The following is a 19,636-nucleotide window of genomic DNA, read 5'->3' as shown; positions in this document are numbered from 1 at the left end:
TCACACAGGGCCTGCAATACACACAATGAGGTGTGACGTAAAAACGCCGATTCGATAGATTTTTTGCTTCAATGCAGTGGCATTAGCATTACTTGGCACGATACCAACCATAAACTCAAAACATAGAATCGATACGTGTCACTAACCCAAATAAGTTTAGTCTACTGTCACTGGAGTGTCGATAATCCCCCTTAGAGCCGGCCCAAGGCCACTGCAACCTATGCGGTCACAGTGGGCCCCGAATTTTCACAGGCCCCGCGCTAATTCTATGTGTACTAGTACTTTTTCTATCCTATATATTAATTATATATATATATATATATATAATCAGTTGCATCAGTTCAAGTATCTTTTATTGATGAAGGAGATTCCAGGAGATTCGAATATTTGTACAATGTAAATAGAGATTCCAGGACATCCAGATATTTGTGCAATGTCAAGTTTGTGTACTTTCTTTAGAAGTAAATGAAATGTCTGTTATAGCTATCAAAAATGTGTTTCTTTTAAATCTATTTCTATTTTAACTCAAGTGTCATTGTTGATTATTTAAAATCTAACTATCTAAACATATTTGTGTGTTTTGACGACATTCTAGTAGTGTCAGAAGTGAATGTGACAATTAGAAATTATGTTGAAATAATTTATGGTAGGTTAGTTAATGGTAGGTTAGTTTATGGTAGGTTAGTTTATGGTAGGCTAGTCTGTAGCTTTTTTTTTCCTCAATGGAATGCGTGGTCGAGAGGCTAAGTACGCTTAAACTTGACTTGGCTTGGCATGGCTACCTAAGAAAGGGGGCTCGATGATCGACACCCGACTTGAGCAGAGTTGTCAACAACACCTAATCGTCAACTCGAGTACTATGTACGGGTGCCTCAAGGTTGTGTACTTTCTCCTGTACTGTACACTCTTTACACTAATGACATAAGAAGCATCTATGACTCAGTTAAACTCATTTAATTCGCTGATGATACTGCCATAGTCGGTCTTATTTCAGAAGACGAAACTCAGTATCGAAGCTCGATAGAAGAGTTTACAAACTGGTGCACCGACAACTTTCTAGAACTGAATGTCACAAAAACTAAAGAACTTATAATAGATTTCAGAAAGAAATAACAAACTATAAGTGAACTGCAAATAAACACTGCATCTATAGAACAAGGGAAGGCATATAAATATCTAGGCGTTATCATTACTAACAAACTTTCATGGGAAGACCACCTTGGAACTCTAACAAAGAAAACAGCCCAGCGACTATTTTTTCTATACTAACTCAATAGCTTTAAACTAAACAAGAAGATCCTAGATACTTTTTACAGCGTGACTATAAAAAATATGCTAACATACGGAATAACTTGTTGGCAAGGCAACGCTTCATCTAAACTGGTGCGCTGTCTAGAAAACATCATTTAAAAAAAGCATAAAAAATTACACTCACAACATTACCGCATTTAAAGGAACTTTTTGAACAAAAATGGAAAAAATCTTGGAAGACAACGGCCATCTGCTCCATCAGAACTACCTCAGGTCGTCGCGAAGTGGGCGACTGCTGTCAATCAAAACAAGAACAGAGCGATACAAAAACTCGTTCGTACCTCACTCGGTCAGACTATATCACCGCAACTCGTTGATCAGGGAACATGAAAAGCACCAAGATGCCTGTGTGTAGTCGCTGATTGAACTCTTTATGTTGTGTCTGCTGTATTTATGTGTATTTTTCTGTTGTGTTGTCTTTATATGTGAAAAGAGTCCTTGTAATCACAACAAATTTCCGTAAGGATCAATAAAGCAGTCTTAGTCGTAGTCTTAGTTTACTGAGCGCCTAAAGGCAGCACGGAAAACCTTCTCCCAGACACTCCCTCCCCCCACTGGTCCACAAAAGTGATTGACTATAGTGCTCTGGGCATGCTATAAGCATGAAAGTAGCGCTATATAAACGCTATAATTAATAATTAATTTATAATGTTTAATTCTTAGCCTCTTTAGTCCAATGATTTTTCTATTCATTCATGAGTGTAATTACGGGACCTAATTTAGAATATTAATACCCAAATAGCTTTTTTTTTTTCCCTAATGCCGTTAGAAAATGGAAAGGGGTTGCCTGAATCAGCCAGAAAATGAATGACTAAGTAATAGAGTTAAAGGTCTCTAACATGCATAACAAGTACTTAGTAATTTTCGAAGGTAAACGGTAGGTTTAAAGGCAAAAAAACAACAACTATAAATAGCTTTTTGGCGTATCCGGTGTACAAACTAAAGGAAATGTTGGTTTAAAGCAGTGGTTCCCAAACTTTTTTATCTCGTAGACCCCTGGGGGGTCTATATAGACCACTTTGGGAATCACTGGTTTAAAGTGTATGATCATTTTGGTGCATTTTTAGAACTGTACAATGGGAAGAGAAGACCTAAAAGAATGTTTGTTTGTTTGTAAAATGTTTGACATAATTCGAATGTTCCTTCAGAGTTGAAGATAGTTTTACTTCCTAGTCCAAACCTCCCGCAGGACGACGGGGGATGGGAGCGGGCAGGGTTTGAACCCTCGACCGTCGATAAAATCCGAACGACAGTCCAGCGCGCAAACCGCACGACCGGGCCTGCCATGGAGAGAGGTTCTAACTAAGGCAACAGACAGAAAGAAATGGAGAAAGACGGTCGACAAATCTTGCAGGGTGCCCCAACGGTCCAACAGACTAAGGGATAGGTAAAAAAAAAAAAAAGTTCTTCTCTAGGAAGCTAAACATAATTTCAATACGGAGGAAGCCTAATGTTTCACTCAATGACATTAAAACGTATTTTAAAAACACAAGCTAAATATTTTGGCGCATTTCTTTTTCATTCAGTTGGAAACACTGACTGTCAAATAATTGTGTGCCCTTGGCATTGTTTAGCTTACTGTGAAAGTCTTTAATGTCTTACAAGAATATAAACCCTTGAGGTTGATAAAAAAAGATCAGAAAACAAGGGGACAGACTCTTCTCGCCCCTTCATTTCTTGAGTTTTGACCAAATTCAATTCGGAATGCACTTATAGAGCACTGGAGATAATTTAAGACAGTGGCGTAGTTAGGATGGGGGGAGAATTTGAAAATCCCCCCCCCGAGCCCCTAAACGACTGTTTGAAATTATTTTTTTTTACATTAAATATTAAATGTTACGCAAAATGCAGGGGCCCCCCGAAGAGGACAAGCCCCCTGGGACCCCAAATGATGGCTAATTCTTAGCTAGCCACTGTCAAGATAGAGTAATAATTTGTATTTTAGATGCTACCTTATATATAAATGTCACTTTTTGAGCATGCTTGCAGCTAAAAAAAAGTTCCATTCGTAGGCTTCAGGTGTAGACTGTAAGGGGAGAGGACTATAGATATTTGTGTTTTCTTTTATATTTAACTTAATTACTTCCCTTACTTTACTAAGCCCATTTAGTTGCGACACACATTTGTCCTTAACAGTGTCCTTGAAACAATGTCCTCAATTTTTATTGTTCTTGAAGCATTGTCCTCAAAACAATGTCCTCAAAACAGTGTCCTCAAAAATGTGTCTTCAAAACAATGTTCTTAAAACAATGTCCTCAACTTTATTTCCTTGAGGCATTGCCCTTCAAACAAGTCCTTAAACAATGTCCTTAAACAATGTCCTTAAAAGAATGCCTTTAAAACATTACCTGCAATATGTCGTCTTTTAAAGGTCGTCTATCAAATGTCTCCTTTAAAAAAAATGGTCTTAGAACAATTTGCTTAAAACAAAGTGTTTTAGCCTCTATTGCCTTATTTTTTTGGACTTTTCCCCAGTCCAATCGCAAGGCAGATGTACCTTAGATTAAAAAAGCGTTGCTGATAATGGACAAACGCTTTAAGTTAGCACATCCTCGATCCCTAAAAACTACTTTAAACGTCCCTAATTAAATATGACAGTATAGTAAAAATGGAAGATGTTGCTTTAAGAAATGGCTCCTACACGTTTGAATAAGTGAGATACAGTTTTTAATAAAATGACACAGAACATGATCAAATAAAAACACAAAATATTTTGTCATTGTGCAAAGAGTTAAATACAAACATTTACAAAAAAGAATCAACAAAATAATTTAACAAATTTCTTGTGGGAAAAAAATTGCGCAGGACCCAGTCAGTCAATGTTATATTCTCTCGTTGGCTGTTCTCGTCTTGTTTCTTAGTGATTTCATGTTCAACTTAAAGCAGGATGTAATCGACATACATTAACGATGTATTAATTTACGCATAAGAACATTATTAGGATTATTAAGATGTATTTTTTTGTTTATTATTCTTGATGTCGCTACAAAGGAAATAACATGAAACATACAAATACAACATAGTTGGGTATTTAGTACTTTTTCAGTCTGTATAACTGAAATATAACGATAGGCCTTTGTGCTGTGCTTTTAAATGAGAGTATATGACTTTTATTCATTATACCAGCAATCTTCTTCAACGAACAAAATTTTTACATTTTTTACACTATATTAATGTCGTAAACATTTTCTGTTTTACGCATTTTAATAAGCAGTTATACAGGACTTTGAATAATGGTGTTTACTTTACGACATACTGAGTTATTTGGGGGAAAAAAGTTTTTCTTTTTATTATATATTGTGAACTGGTTGGCAGAAAACAGTTTAAACGACGGAAAGTGGTTTGGCGGTGGTGGTTGTGGTGGTGGTTGACGTAGATGTTGTTTCCTGGGAGGGCGTCTGGGTGCCGGTGGTGAATAGATCTTGACCTGGTCTGCGTCCTTGCCCACGAGGTCCGAATCTACTTTGGCTTGGGTTGGTGAAGCCTCCGATAGGGCGGGGGGCACGTGGGATACGCTTGGGAATTCTGATGGCCACAGTTCCGTCCACCACCAAGATGGTCAAGTCTTCAGTCTCAAATGGAACAGCGTTACCTGGAAACACAAAGTTCAAAGTTCATTTACTTACGCTACGTCAAGTTATAAGTATATATCTGTAAGATAAGATAAGATTACTTTGTTGGTTGAAAAAAAATAGAACTTCCGTTCGACTAGGATCGTTCACCTCAGCATTGCAATATAGAGGCAAAAGCGCAAAACATGCTAAACAAAAAGACCTACACCCACAACCAGCGCGTGATGAATTGGGCTCCTGTATACTTATCAGTGAGGTGGAATGATTTTACAACATTTTGACAGTGACATCAAGGAGTTTTTTTTAATCTCTTGGTTAGGGGCGGAATGCAGAGTAATGTGGGTGCACAGTGGAAAAAATGAGTGTTTTGCGTGGGAATGGTGTCAGTCACGAGGAGGCGTCAGTGACGATGAGGCGTCGATCTTCGATTAAGAGGAGGCGTCAGTGATGATGAGGCGTCGTTGAAGATGAAGCGTCAGTAACGAGGAGGCGCCTAAGATGAGGAGGGTCAGTAAAGAGGAGGCGTCAGTAATTTGGAGGCGTCAGTAATTTGGAGCCGTCAATGGAGAGGAGGCGCCATTAATTTGGAGGCGTCAATGGAGAGGAGGCGTCAGTAATTTGGAGGCATCAATGGAGAGGAGGCGTCAGTAATTTGGAGGCGTCAATGGAGAGGAGGCGTCAGTAATTTGGAGGCGTCAATGGAGATGAGGCGTCAGTAATTTGGAGGCGTCAATGGAGAGGAGGCGTCAGTAATTTGGAGGCGTCAATGGAGAGGAGGCGTCAGTAATTTGGAGGCGTCAATGGAGAGGAGGCGTCAGTAATTTGGAGGCGTCAATGAAGAGGAGGCGTCAGTAATTTGGAGGCGTCAATGGCATTGAGGTTTCAGTGAATAGGAGGTGTCAGTGACGAGTAGGCGTCAGTGAAGAGGAGATGTCAGTGAAGAGGAGATGTCAGTGAAGAGGAGATGTCAGTGAAGAGGAGACGTCAGTGAAGAGGAGACGTCAGTGAAGAGGAGACGTCAGTGAAGAGGAGATGTCAGTGAAGAGGAGACGTCAGTGAAGAGGAGACGTCAGTGAAGAGGAGACGTCAGTGAATGAGGTGTCAGTAAAGAGTAGGCGTCAGTGGAATACATTTAAGTAATTAAAAAACAGAAGTTGAGATAAAAGATCATTATGTCATTACAGACGGGTCTAACATCCTACGAGTAGCTAAGCTAAGCAGGTAACAGAAATTAATGGAGATAGCTGGTGAAAGTTTCGCTAGTGGTGCACCCAAGAGTGAAAGGGAAAGATAAATCATTACACAATAATGACGTCATTAAATAATTGTAATCTGTTACTTCTGCCTTTTTAGTTAACTCAAGAGGCAACTAAAGAATAGTTTGGCGACATTTAGAAACTCATGTCATTTTTTCATAGGTAGCCAAGCCAGGTTCAAGCCTACTTAGCCTCTCCACCACGCTTCCGTTATTTAAATTCATAATGCATATAGACTTTTTATTTATTACTGTATATAAGCGTGTATAAAACATGTCTACCATAAAGACTAATTTGTGCGATTAAGAATTAAAAAGTCTTACCGACGTCTGGTGTGGTCATGATAACTCTGCCATCTCTGCAAGCACGTCTCAGGGATGGGTAGTTGTCATAGAGTGGTCGCACCTGCTCAAGCGGCAGGGGGAGTGAGGTGCCGTCAAGTCGGATCTCTGATGTGGTGGAAGCAGACGAGCCCTGACAATAAAAATAAATCTTATGGATCACACAAATACAGCGGAACACTTCCCCAATCTTTACATTAAGTGGCCGAGTATTTTGTTTTACTAGTTTCGGATGTTCCATTGGAAAGGAAAACTATAACGTCCTGGTTCAAACCCTGTATAGGACGGCCGGGAGGGGGGGGGGATAAAAGCTTTCATATTAAATGTTTACTATTGGGACGACATCCTGGAGCGTTTGTCACAAAACCAGACAGCCATTCTTGTTTCTTCTATCAAGTTTATATGCTTTAATAGTATTGAGCCGACCCGCAGCGTTTTTTTTTTTTTTTTGGAGCCTCGCTCTCTGTCACCGCGAAATATAGGTGGGGTAACTCTAGTGCGACTTGCAGAAATAAAAGAGTTATCTTTCCATGCCTTTTTTCATCGTGGTCTCCCGCATGGTTGGGCCACAAAGAGAATTATATTTATCGATGAGATTTTTTTTTTTTTAAATTGACAACATTGAGTTCGACTTCCGAGGAGCTATCATGTTAATGGAAGCTTGAATATATGAAAGCAAACAAGCGAAATACCGCAAATACTTTTTAAAAAAAATAAAGTGAATATAATGGAAAGCATCGCGCAATCACTGTCATATCGCAATACTGCAAGATTTATCTCCTCCCTTTCCTATATAAAAGAAAATCAATTAATTACCAATAAACTGATTCACTGATTACGTTTTAAAAATGATTCATGTATTTGTATTATGAATAACTGCGAGTACGAGAAAAAATCTACCTAGACAGACAGACGGACTGAGCTAATGTAAGATTTGTAAAAATGAATGTAGATATTAAATATCAAACCGTGGTAGTACTTGGATGTAGTCCTACCCTTCTCACGTGACTTGGCCTGGCGTCAATGGAGGTGGATCTTAGAGGGTAAGACTCCAGCATTACAAATACAGCGTCGAAGTCGAACTGACAGAAGAGCTCCCTGCTTAACTCTCTAAAGACAGCTTTCAGTTTTGACTCTCACGCATGCGCATTGGTTTCTTGGTGATTTTTTTTTTCTATTTTTGTTGGGTGTGTGTACATGTGACAATGGAGATGTTAGTAGGGCATTAGGATTGGGGTAGGGGGCGACAATAAGTAATGCTAAAAAATACATTACATTGTTAGTTTGAACTGTCTCATATATTTAAGTTAACAAAATAAGAATCAGAAAATGATAAGTTTTTATATTTCTTTAACCCAATGGTAAAGGAAACTCTGTGGACGTTTTTATATTTTCAAGTATCTCAATACATAGTTGTCAATTTTACAGTATATAATAATAAGGATGGCTGCCTGGTCGTGCGGTTTGCGCGCTGGACTGTCGTTCAGATTTATCGATGGTCCAGGGTTCAAACCCTGCCTGCTCCCATCCCCCGTCGTCCTGCGGGAGGTTTGGACTAGGAAGTAATTATCTTCAACTCTGAAGGAACATTCGAAACATGTAAAACATTTTACAACATAATAATAATAATAATAATAATAACATATGTTGAAAGTATGTCTTACGTTTCTGGCATCCAGCTCATCAATTACTTCCTGGTAGGTCAAGTTTGTGTTTGTGATGAAGCATGGGCCAAAGCTTCCAATAGCTACCAACTGAGAAAGATTAATATATAGTCAATACAATATCTAGTATGTATAAGGATTCTTTAGCAAAGCCTAACTTAGACTAGAGATATAATCTTAAAAATTTTTTAGTACGTGTATTTATGATTTCTATGTATCTATCATTCACGATACTAATTTCGTTTTATATTTATAATTAGCGTTTTAGAAGTGTTTTTTATAGAACAAACTGCTTAAAGTAATGTACTGTGTTAATTTGCAAACACGTGGGTCTTAAGACGTGTGTCAGCGTGCGTATAGAAGTGTGCATGTGTGTGTGTGTGTTCAGCGCATTAATCATTAATCAATACATCAAGTTTTAAACAAATCAAAGAAATCATTAATACATGTTTAAATGACATAATCAAACCAGCTTAACTGAGATGACCTGGGCGGGGGTCGGGTCATCAATCACAATCTGTCAATCAACTCAGTTGTCAGTTGGAGTAGACCCTATGACCTTGAGGGCGTAGGCTTTTTGTTTGTAATTTTTATTTCTCTTTGAAGAAAGAATTTCTTTTTAAGTTTATTGACCTTTTTTTAAAAAAAAAAAAAATTTGAAAAGTCCCTTGACTTCTGTTATGGTGGTGCTGGGTTTAATTTTACTGGGAAACTGATGTTACTCTTCCAGATTTTCCACAGTTTGTGCAGTTTTTACAATGTTTGACCCTAGGAATTTAATTTCTTCTAATTCAACTGTATGCAACATTTTGTACTGTCTCCACCACAAACAAGGATTTTGCTTGTGTCTGCACTTATTTAGAAATGGTAAATCTAGCAACAGAAAGCAAGAGAGCATCTATACCTTGGATCTCATAATAAGATCTTATTTTATCTTATAAATAACAGACGTTCCTGGAAAAGAGAAAGTAATTCCGCCCAAGGCGTATGCCTGTGTGAGATTTTAAAATATCCAGATGCCACACAATTTTATTGGCGGAAGCATTTATATTTTAAAGTTGGCACTCAACGAAATTTCCGTGGACAGAACGTTTTGCTTCTGTTGCTGTTTTTGTAGTATTAAAACTTCACTTAAAATTGAAATTTAATTCTAAAGAAATAGTTATAGGAAAGGTTTTAAAATGTTGAATATATTAACTTTGATATTCACTCAAGTCAAAACTATTTCGCCTATTGGTGTTTGACTTACTGGATTGGGTGTAGAGAAGTCGTACAGAATGCTGGCCCGGCTCAGGTTCAAACCCCTCAAGCCTTCATCAAACGACCTCATGATGATCAAGTTGGAACCTCTGAAGTAACATCCAAAAATACAGGTCATGGTTAGTCATGAGGTATTATAACTTGTAATTATCTTATTTTCCGGTTTCTACCAAAGTTGCGTTCAATGCATTTGTATTGTAGGCTAGTTTTAAAAACATTATCAATAAATATTTGTGATAAAAGAATATTTTCAAAACCGTAGACGAAAAATACATTAAATAAATACCACTTTTTTAGCTTAAATTTATTGTTTTTAAACACTGACCGTTAACTCTGATGTTTTTTCAATGGGACATATTGAGCTGTTACTGACATATTATAGATGGAACTCTAGAGCTATCCGCCACACAAGAAAATCTCTAATGGAACAGTCATGACGTCTGCATAAACTGCAAGGGCGGACCGGCTATATGGGCATTAAGGCAAATGTCCGGTAGGCCGGTACCCAAATGGGTTGGTAGGGCCACTTAAGGGTCTCATGAATGCCACTATAGCATTATTAAACTATTAAAGTTTTTATAATATTTTAATGAAAAAGAAATGGGACCTCTGAGCGTCCTGTTAAAATATTTTTTTTACAAACTCTACAGTGTAATGCTAATTTAATCTAACACATTTTCCGAAATAATGTAATAGCCTACATCCGTAGACAGTGCTACTAGTAGGCTTCATCCTTTTAGAGCCCTTTCTTTTAGCGATTTAAAAAAGCAGCACTAAGGCCTACTATATTTCTTTTAAAAAGATACAGATTTCATTGTATGCATGCCTCTCAGTTAACGATATATTATCAAACTTGAACAGAATGATTTTGAGGACAGGTAGACCTAGAAACGGATGTCCATCATATGATACACGACTTGTGGGCCGCGGATTGTATACAAATGCCTTGGCCGATTTTAACACCCCCCAGTCCGCCCCTTGCATAAAGCATGTAGCCTGGTGCATTGCTTGTCACGTGACTTACGTTGGAACAAATGCGCTCTCGTCCACGCTGCTGCCACTCACATTCCTGGCCCAGCTGTAGACGTCACCGTCCGGAAGTTGAGGTGGACCACGTGGTCTACCGCCACGATTCTGAAACAAGAAAAAATAAATACTTACTAATTCTGATGATAAAACCCATTAAATCGTGCATTATGGCTGAAAGTAGTATTAAATCTAGAGTCACATTGGTTTTCTATAACCCGGAAGAAAAATCTTTTCCTCGAGTTTATCGATATGCTAGAAAACTTGACGTGACCATTTGGGCTTAATGGATTATCGGAATAAAGATTATCTTATGACCTAAAGGACAAATGATATTATGCTATTTGTTTTCTGAGGGATTATACTTTGGTAGGTATTAGATGACTAGCAAAATCAACTCATATTTTTACTTTTTCAAGATAACGGTCATATGACCAGGTGCCCATTAAGCCATCGGCCGAATACCCATTAAGCCATCGGCCGAGTACCCATTAAGCCATCGGCCCAGTACCCATTAAGCCATCGGCTCATTACCCATTAAGCCATCGTCCGAGTACCCATTAAGCCATCGGCCGAGTACCCATGTGGTCACTCATGAAATTGAGCCCTTACTTCAGATGGGGAAAAATCCGACCTCTTCCCCTAGTTTTGAACCCCAAACATTCAGATGTTAGATTCAAGGCACTGTACCACTCCTACAAGAATAGACAGACTTGTGAGTTAAGGAGAACTAATACTTGTATATACAAATTAAAACATGCAACTGATTTGTTTGTCTTACGGTAACTCACCTGGTGATTTCTTTGTGTCAAAACTTGGGCATTCTTAAGAGATTTGTTTCGTTGTTGTTTTTTCAGAAAAAGTTGGTTGAAGTTTTACAAATGAAACAATATCGACACTAGTTACGGCCCTCTATTTTCCCAGGTAGTCAAAGTGAAGAACCGGCCTTTTAAGGGGGACAATGTGCTTTTTGAGATTTTAGATCCAGCACTGGTTGTCATTATTAAAACAAAACTGAGACACTAATGCGTTAATTAAGCTCTGGAGTTGTGACACTTAGCTAAAATCTCTGAAAGGTTGATGAATAAAGTGATTGGGTGGGGGGGAGGGGAGGGGGGGTGTAGACCCAAACAGTTTTGATTCAAGTGATTTCAAACTTGATTTTTAAAAATGCACACTTAGTGATGATAGAAGCCAGGTATGTTGCTAGTCAAACTGTGTTCTGACTCTATATCACAAGTGAGCATGTTCTAAATTAAAAATCATTTTTTAAAATCATTTTTAAATAAATTTTGTTGGTTGAATCATTTTAACTAAGAATTTCGATTTGTATACATTGATGTACAAACTTTTATTCAGATCAATGTCAGTTTAGTCAAGATGATTACACATTTTTTTGTTGTTGTTGTTGCTAATTATGCATTTAACCTTAGACTTGATAAAGTTACCAGTTGGGGACATTAAAGACGTTCGTTCTTTGTGCTGGAGGCGTAGTGACACTATATCAAATCCTTGGCTATAGAAACAGATGACATGGACATCATCTGCCCCATAGATCGCAAGGTCTGAAAGTGAACTTTTACTTACCTTTTTTTTAAGTTAAGATTTTTTAATTTATGGGTTTGTTTGTTTTGTTCTGTTTTTTTAAATTTATGCTTTCTAAAAACTTTTTAAGCAGGAGCGTACAGCCAGGCTTTGGAAACTATTTTACTTTCTTTCAACTATATCAGGTACACAGAATGATGTGAACTATATCTTATAATCTAAGGACGTTCCTTCCACACAAAAAAATATAAGATTATTTGCATTTCATGCGTTAGCTCATCTTATTCCTCTCATCTGTCACGTGACTTACGTTGTATGGGTCATGTGACAGTTTGCGTAACCAACTCCCTCCACTTTTTCTAGCTTGTTCTTATAAGGATATCAAAACAGACACCGGTCCATTCTTTTATGTTGTCCAGCCAGCTCATGCCTTTTATGTTGTCCAGCCAGCTCATGCCTTTTATGTTGTCCAGCCAGCTCATGCCTTTTATGTTGTCCAGCCAGCTCATGCCTTTTATGTTGTCCAGCCAGCTCATGCCTTTTATGTTGTCCAGCCAGCTCATGCCTTTTATGTTGTCCAGCCAGCTCATGCCTTTTATGTTGTCCAGCCAGCTCATGCCTTTTATGTTGTCCAGCCAGCTCATGCCTTTTATGTTGTCCAGCCAGCTCATGCCTTTTATGTTGTCCAGCCAGCCTTTCTTTGGACTACCCTATCTTCGTGCTCCTTCTACTGAGCCTGACATAAGTAGAGGAAAGTAACGCAGGTTTGCCGTTGTCCTGGCCACATAATACTATAGAAGCCAGAAAGCACCCAGCATAATAGGTTACCCTAGTTGGTTCAAAATTTATCATAATTTTTTTTTTCAGCGAAATGGTGTGCCGTTTATTCTTTTGAGAATTCAGAATGCCACTCTATTGAACACGCTAGAAAACGTAACCTACTTCGGTACAGTTCTGTCTAGTAAGTTCAATTCGGTATAGTTGAAACTACTACTAATACAGCAAAAAAAATGTCTTCATTAGAGATCTAAGCAATGTCAAGGACTCAAAATTGAGCGTCACTGTTGCCTGCCAACTAAATGAAAAGGAATTGACCTTGACTTTTAACACTATCTCAATGTGTAGCCGTTTATCTTCGTAACAAATCTCCTTTATTACCGCTAGTTATTTGCCCATTTCTTTTAAAATTAGTTTTAATTCATAAAGTGAAAAGTCTATTACTTCCTCTATTTTGCGCTATAAATAAAAGAGATTGGAAAAATTGATTATAGTGTAGAATATAGCGCATAAAAAATATATATTCTTAAGATTAATAAATAAAAAATTTAAAAAAATCATTTCAGCTTGTTAAAATGTAGGCATACAATTGTCACAGAAACTGAAACTAAAAAGCCTTTACGTTTCAAAGCACACAAAAAAAACTAATTGTAATGATTGCATTACAATTTTAGTACTATGAAAATAATAATAAAAAATTAAACTACAAAAAAATGGTTTGAAGGGGAAAAGGTACTGTGGTCATTATTGTATCCTAAATCTTCGGAATCAAAGACATTGCCAATTATAATATTATTATCTTCATAATATTGCCTCATTGTTTTTTCCCGTAGTTAAGAAATGAAGCAACAAAAAAAATGTTGTTTGATTCAATGTTGCTAAACGTCAAGCTATCTTTTGTATGGCTATTTAATATCATTACATTTATCCTATTATAATATTGTTATAACTCAGCCATGCGCACCGCCATCCAGGCTAGTGCTAGAAGGTGCGCACTGTGATAGACTAGACCTAAAAGGATTTCAACATTAGAGAGAGGAGAACGATTTCCGCCCAAGTAGAGAGCCGAGGTGAAAAGACTGTGCCTAAGAAAGATGATGTTTTATGAACTTGTGATGTCGTGTAAATAAAGATATATGTGCCTCGTTGAGTTGCCTCACTTAAGTTATTACAATATTATCTATACAAAACAACCGCGGTTTTTATTTTAAACAATAAGTTTTTAATTTTAAACAATAAGTTTTTTATTTTAAACAATAGGTTTTTAATTTTAAACAATAAGTTTTTAATTTTAAACAATAAGTTTTTATTTTAAACAATAAGTTTTTAATTTTAAACAATAAGTTTTTATTTTAAGTAAGAAGGAGTCATCAGCTTTTGGACACAAACAAGAAATAAAAGAGATAAATACTAAATTAATTGTGAACATCGCTTTAAAAAAAAACAAAAACAAGATTTCTATCCATCAGTCTTCGATATTAAAAAATTAAGGTTTAACTGTTTTGTTTACTACATTATTTGAACATTAAGTAGAAATTGATTTTTTTTTTAATTTACAAGCAAAACACCGAATTATCCATTGTTTTCTTAATAACTTTGTTTATAAATGCGATTGACATTCTTTTAACTTACAATGGTAAAGTAAAGTTACCCTATCATGGCAATCTATAGGCAGGTGATGTAAAGTTCATCCGTTGTTTTTTTTTATGGCCGGTGGTGAAAGAGGTGTCATGTGGCCAGCACAACGACCAACCCCTATTACTTTTCCGAACTAATGTCAGGTTCGCGTTGGAGTTGAGTGGAGTCAAGAGTTTCCTAAAAATCTCGAAATTTAAAATCTCGGTCTTCACCGGGACTCGAGCCCAAGTGCCGTCGGTACGGAAGTCAAGCTCCTTACCACTCCACCACCAAGTCCAATGTCAAGATGACTTTTGTTCATTTCACTCATAGGCTACCTAGTGAACTAGCATAGATTAGAAACACCTTTTGCTACATAGTAGCACTAGCATAGATTCAAAACAACTTTTGCTACCAACCACCACAAGCATATATCCAAATCAACTTTTGCTACCTAGTACCACTAGCATAGATTAGAATCAACTTTTGCTACCTAGTACCACTAGCGTAGATTAGAATCAACTTTTGCTACCTATTACCTGGCGACACACCTTCATGGAGGACCTCAGAACAGTGGACACCAGGTGGGAGGAGGCTTCAGACATTGCCAGTGACAGATCATTATGGAGACAGCTTGCCGCCCAATGCGCCGAACGGCGCGGGAGGACCTAAGAACTAAGAACCACTAGCATAGATTAGAATCAACTTTTGCTACCTAGTACCACTAGCGTAGATTAGAATCAACTTTTGCTACCTAGTACCACTAGCATAGATTAGAATCAACTTTTGCTATCTAGTACCACTAGCGTAGATTAGAATCAACTTTTGCTACCACTAGCGTAATTAGAATCAACTTTTGCTACCTAGTACCACTAGCGTAGATTAGAATCAACTTTTGCTACCACTAGCGTAATTAGAATCAACTTTTGCTACCTAGTTTCACTAGCGTAGATTAGAATCAACTTTTGCTACCTAGTACCACTAGCGTAGATTAGAATCAACTTGTAAAAAAAAAAAATTAAAAACAATGACTACGTAATGTCAATCTTACCCTGCCGTTTCTCTGGGCGTCAGCCACTGCGGCGGCCGCCACTAGAGCCAGCAACACAACACAAGTTTTAGCTTCCATGGCGTTTCCCTAAGAACTTGGCGCCTGAGTTATGAATGAACGGGTCCACAAAGGCAATCCCAAAATTGTTTTATAAATTGATAGAGCCCAGGTCCAGGAAGTCTGAAAATGTTTTGCTTGGTCCCAAACTATATTGACGGGAGTTGATGACGGTTTTAAGTTTTATACCTACTTAGTGTGGTCACGTGTCACCTCATGTTGACTTCTGTCAATGTCATTATGGTCATCTGACACACAGGTAAACAGTTTTGAAACTCGCCTCCTCCCTGTCTATACCTCTTTCACCCCAACTCCACCTTTCGCCCTTAACTTTTGACTAAAAGAGGATTTTTTTTTTTTTAATTTTCGTTTTTTTCCCCCCTGAAGTCAAATGTCACGTGGGATAGCGTCATCATTAAGTACGAAATAAATAAAAGAGAGAGGGAGAGAGAGAAGAGAGAGAGAGGAGAGAGAAGGAGAGAGAAAGGGAGAGATAGCAAGAAGACAGAGAAAATGGAAAGAAATGAGAGAGAAACAATGTTTAATGAGAGAGAGAGAGAGAATCAGAAAAGAATGGATAATTAGGAGAGAGAGAAAGTGAGAGAAAGAGAGATTTTAAAAAATGCTTCGAGAAGGAGTGAGAAAAATGAGACTTGAGAAAGAGAGAACAATGTAAGAGAGAGAGATAAAGAACAGAGGTACAAAAATTGTGTGAGAGAGAGAGAGAGAAAGAAAGAAAGAAAGAAAGAAATAAAAGAGAGATAGCTTGTATGGATGTTGTATGACTTTGACAACAAGATAATACATTGAACTCAGGCGTTACTTATCACTGGTGCAGTAAAGGAACGATGCTTTAAGATGTTAAAAAACACACTAGAAGAGAAAAAATGGTTTTGGACCAAAAGTTAATTTTGTTATTATCCTAAAAAAATTAACATTTTATGTAAAAAATTAAAAAATAAATAAATAAAAACCTCTTCTTCATTCCTATTTCAAATTGTTTTAGAGTCCCACAAGTCTAGGCCTGCCACTTCCAGGTATACAGATGATAATACCACAGTAAGAGAAGTTTAGTGTACGATAAGAGATGGAAAGAGAACAATTAAACAGTGAATAATTTGGATTGATTTTCGTTTCTTGTTTAGTTTAATATGCACATAGGGCCTAAACACAACTGCTTAAATCGTCGATTAACAATGAAACCTATTTCAATATAATATATATCAAAGAAGGTAGATATTTTTTTAAAGATACATAGAGCTTCATATATCGCAAGGTCTCTAATGTAGGTAATTAATTTTTACTCGCTAACGCAATGAAAAATATTTTATAAATCTCTGCGCCCTTCAAACCACTTGTTTCCCTGTTAATTGTGTCTTTTGTAATGAGCTTAAAACAACTTGCTATTTTGTCCCTAAATTTTGGACGTTTTTTGTTTGTTTGTTTGTTTTTTGTTATTGTTGTAGTTATTGGTCAATATTTACTTTCAAAAAAATAAATACCAAGGAGGGGTGTGCTGTTTTCTGTGTTAATCTTTTATAAAGCCATCGTCACATTAAGAACGACATAGACTAGCACTGTTAAGATGAATGCGGTCAGCCGGTACAATGAATTAGTTACTGGCTGTGTCTAAAAGAGTACAGTGAATAGATCTAACCTTTGTTTCGACTTTCGACCGCGCGTGTTTTCCACGCGTTTCCTTATTCGTTTATTTCGTCTTTTGTTGATCAGGCTGTTAATCCTTTAGAAGTGTCCACAATTAAAAAGAAACGTTGAAAAGGAAGGGGGGTGGGGAGAGAGAGAAAAAAGAGAACATTTGTTTTGTCGCTGAGGGGCTATTTATTATACGAAAGGGAGGGGGGGAATAAAAAAAAATTAAATGATTTCTTTATTTGGCTTTAGCAGGGAGAGGGTATCTGGCCAACATTTACACTGTGCACCGTTTGAATGTGCCAAGCTGGATGCAAGCTGGCCAAACATTTGACTCGGTGGTGAGGTTCAGTAATCAAAATAACTAAGGTAGCACTGTAGATTAAGAGATTTTATTTAAGACAGAATGGATTGCGTTGTGACAGGAGAAAATGTAAAGGGGGGCGGGCGACTTTAATAGCAACAGATGTTGTGAATAATTAGATTTCTAATTTCAATACATAGATCTAGGATAAATTACGCAATGTGTCGTTTACAAAGCTTGCGATGGGTTGCCTGAATCAGCCAGGAAAACCAATGCATGACTATAGTGACACATGGATAGGCTTGTGGCTTAATTTTCCTTTCTTTGAAATGAACAGTTTTTAAATAAGTTTTAAAGAAAGTTTTCCTTTATACGCAGCTACTGGTGTCCAGTTGGAGTTTCCATGTAACGTAAGACGTTGAGTTCGGCTGACTCCATGGGCCCGTTTACAAAACCCTTCAGAATCTTTTTTTTTTTTTTCGTGTTTCGAAAAATGAAGGTTTTTTTTCTTTGTTTTTTATTTAGTTATTGGCGCCCCCCCCCCCCCCCCGAAAGATGGAGATCTTCAATTTGTTTTTAAGTGGTCTATCTGTCAGTCCGTTTTTCTGTCCGTCCAGTTTAGATCACAAAAACTAGAATACAGATTGAAAATCCGATATCATGACATTTTACAATTTTGCAAAATTCTGACGCAATGGCAACTTTTTTTTTCTTAAAAGTGTTAGAGTTTTTTGTAAATTAAATATGAAAGTAGAGAAATGCAAAATGTGTCTGCAAAGTTCTCTCTATGTGTTGGCGTACAAATATAAACATATACAAGATGGAACACATTTCTAAAATGATAAAAATACTTTATAAAGTATAGATATATTTCATTTTATTTCATGAGGTATTGATTTTTAAACTAATCTTTTTTTTTTACTATTAGCTAGATCTAGAAATTTATACCTGTTTCTTTTGAGAGAAAAAAACTACAGATGGAGTCAGTTACCTTAATTAACAGATTCACCTTGTATGGTTAATAATACGTTAAGATGACGTGTTTCACTTAATGACCAGCGCTGCGGAGACTCTACAGTGTACACAGTGGTGACCTCATCAGATGACGCTTACTCCCACCCACCCCCTCCGAAAGAAAAAAAAACAGCAGTGAACAGTTTGACTTAGGATGCAGATGAGATCTCGATTTAGTAGTAAGGCCTGGGGGCGTGGACCAGTTGAAAATCCACTTAATAACTTCCTTTTAATTTTACCGAAGTATCTAAAATGTCCTAGATCTTTCTTTCCAAAGTGCCACTTTTGTCTAGACCAGCTTGCCCGAAATAGGCTTCCTGAGACATTAAGCTAAACAGCTCTCCTAAAACAGGATGCTCATTACAGCTTGTATGAAACAGGTAGCCTGAAAAGCTTGCCTGAAACATTGTGCTAAACAGCTTTAAAGAAACAGCAAGCTTAATACAGCTTGCCTAAAACAGGTTGCTTGAAACAAGATGCTTATTACAGCTTACTTGAGAAAGATTGCTTGAAAAAGCTAGCCTGCAACATCTTGCCTAAAATATTGACTGAAACAGGATGCTTAAAACTGCTTGCTTGACACGGCTTTCCTGAAACAGGATGCTTCATATGGCTTGCCTAAAACAGGTTGCCTAATACAAGATGCTTGTTACAGCTTGCCTAAAATAGGTAGCTCGAAACAGGCAGCCTGAACATGTAGCCGAAAGCAGCTAAGCTAGCGGTAACAAGATCTGAGTGGAGTTAGTATCTCTAATTATTAACATGCATGACTAGATGCATGACGCGTAGGAAGTAACCATCTTCTTTTTTAAAGTAACGTCTGTATTATATAGGATAATATAAGAAATTTATCACTAGATGAACGCGTACATATGCAAGGGAGATAATGATACTTTATTATTGAAGTAGCTCGTTTTTCAAAGAAGAAGATAATTACGTCCTACGCGTGTTAAACGTATTCAAACTCTGCTGATTCATTTCCTAGATGATTTATTTAACAGCTTTCATTCTCCAATGGTAATAGGAAAGAATGATCACTTGTATGACTTTGTCCTAGCATATGGAATAAGCAATATACTTTTATCTTTGTGTCTTTCCAGAGTATTTTATTAGGTTGTGTTTTTATATGTGTAAGTTATGGTTCAGTGTTATATGTATTGTTACTACATTGCTATTTCGTCACCCGTCCTG

The 19,636-nt window shown here is 37.2% G+C and overlaps 1 protein-coding gene across 1 annotated transcript; it reads right to left on the bottom strand.

The window, feature by feature from the left end:
• Positions 1-3,961: 3,961 nt before the first annotated feature.
• Positions 3,962-15,647, bottom strand: LOC129922061 (uncharacterized). Its single transcript, XM_056006299.1, has 6 exons — positions 15,421-15,647; positions 10,429-10,538; positions 9,394-9,493; positions 8,145-8,234; positions 6,463-6,613; positions 3,962-4,903 (listed from the first exon to the last, which is right to left on the bottom strand). Exons 1-6 carry the CDS (start codon positions 15,496-15,498, stop codon positions 4,635-4,637), a joined length of 798 nt encoding a protein of 265 aa, XP_055862274.1. The 5' UTR covers positions 15,499-15,647; the 3' UTR covers positions 3,962-4,634.
• Positions 15,648-19,636: the final 3,989 nt, after the last annotated feature.

Source organism: Biomphalaria glabrata, chromosome 12 (assembly GCF_947242115.1).
Source record: "Biomphalaria glabrata chromosome 12, xgBioGlab47.1, whole genome shotgun sequence".
NCBI lineage: Eukaryota > Metazoa > Mollusca > Gastropoda > Planorbidae > Biomphalaria > Biomphalaria glabrata.
Note: the sequence above shows the minus strand (reverse complement) of the source record. Positions and strands in the feature narration are given on the sequence as shown.

Bases quoted from the DNA above. Each gene is read 5' to 3' on its own strand.
- LOC129922061 (XM_056006299.1), bottom strand. From the start codon at position 15,498: ATGGAAGCTAAAACTTGTGTTGTGTTGCTGGCTCTAGTGGCGGCCGCC. The intron at 8,235-9,393 runs GTAAGTCAAACA...AATCTTTCTCAG, and splicing joins ACTTCTCTACACCCAATCCA to TTGGTAGCTATTGGAAGCTT. The intron at 6,614-8,144 runs GTAAGACATACT...TTTTATTGTCAG, and splicing joins ATGAGCTGGATGCCAGAAAC to GGCTCGTCTGCTTCCACCAC.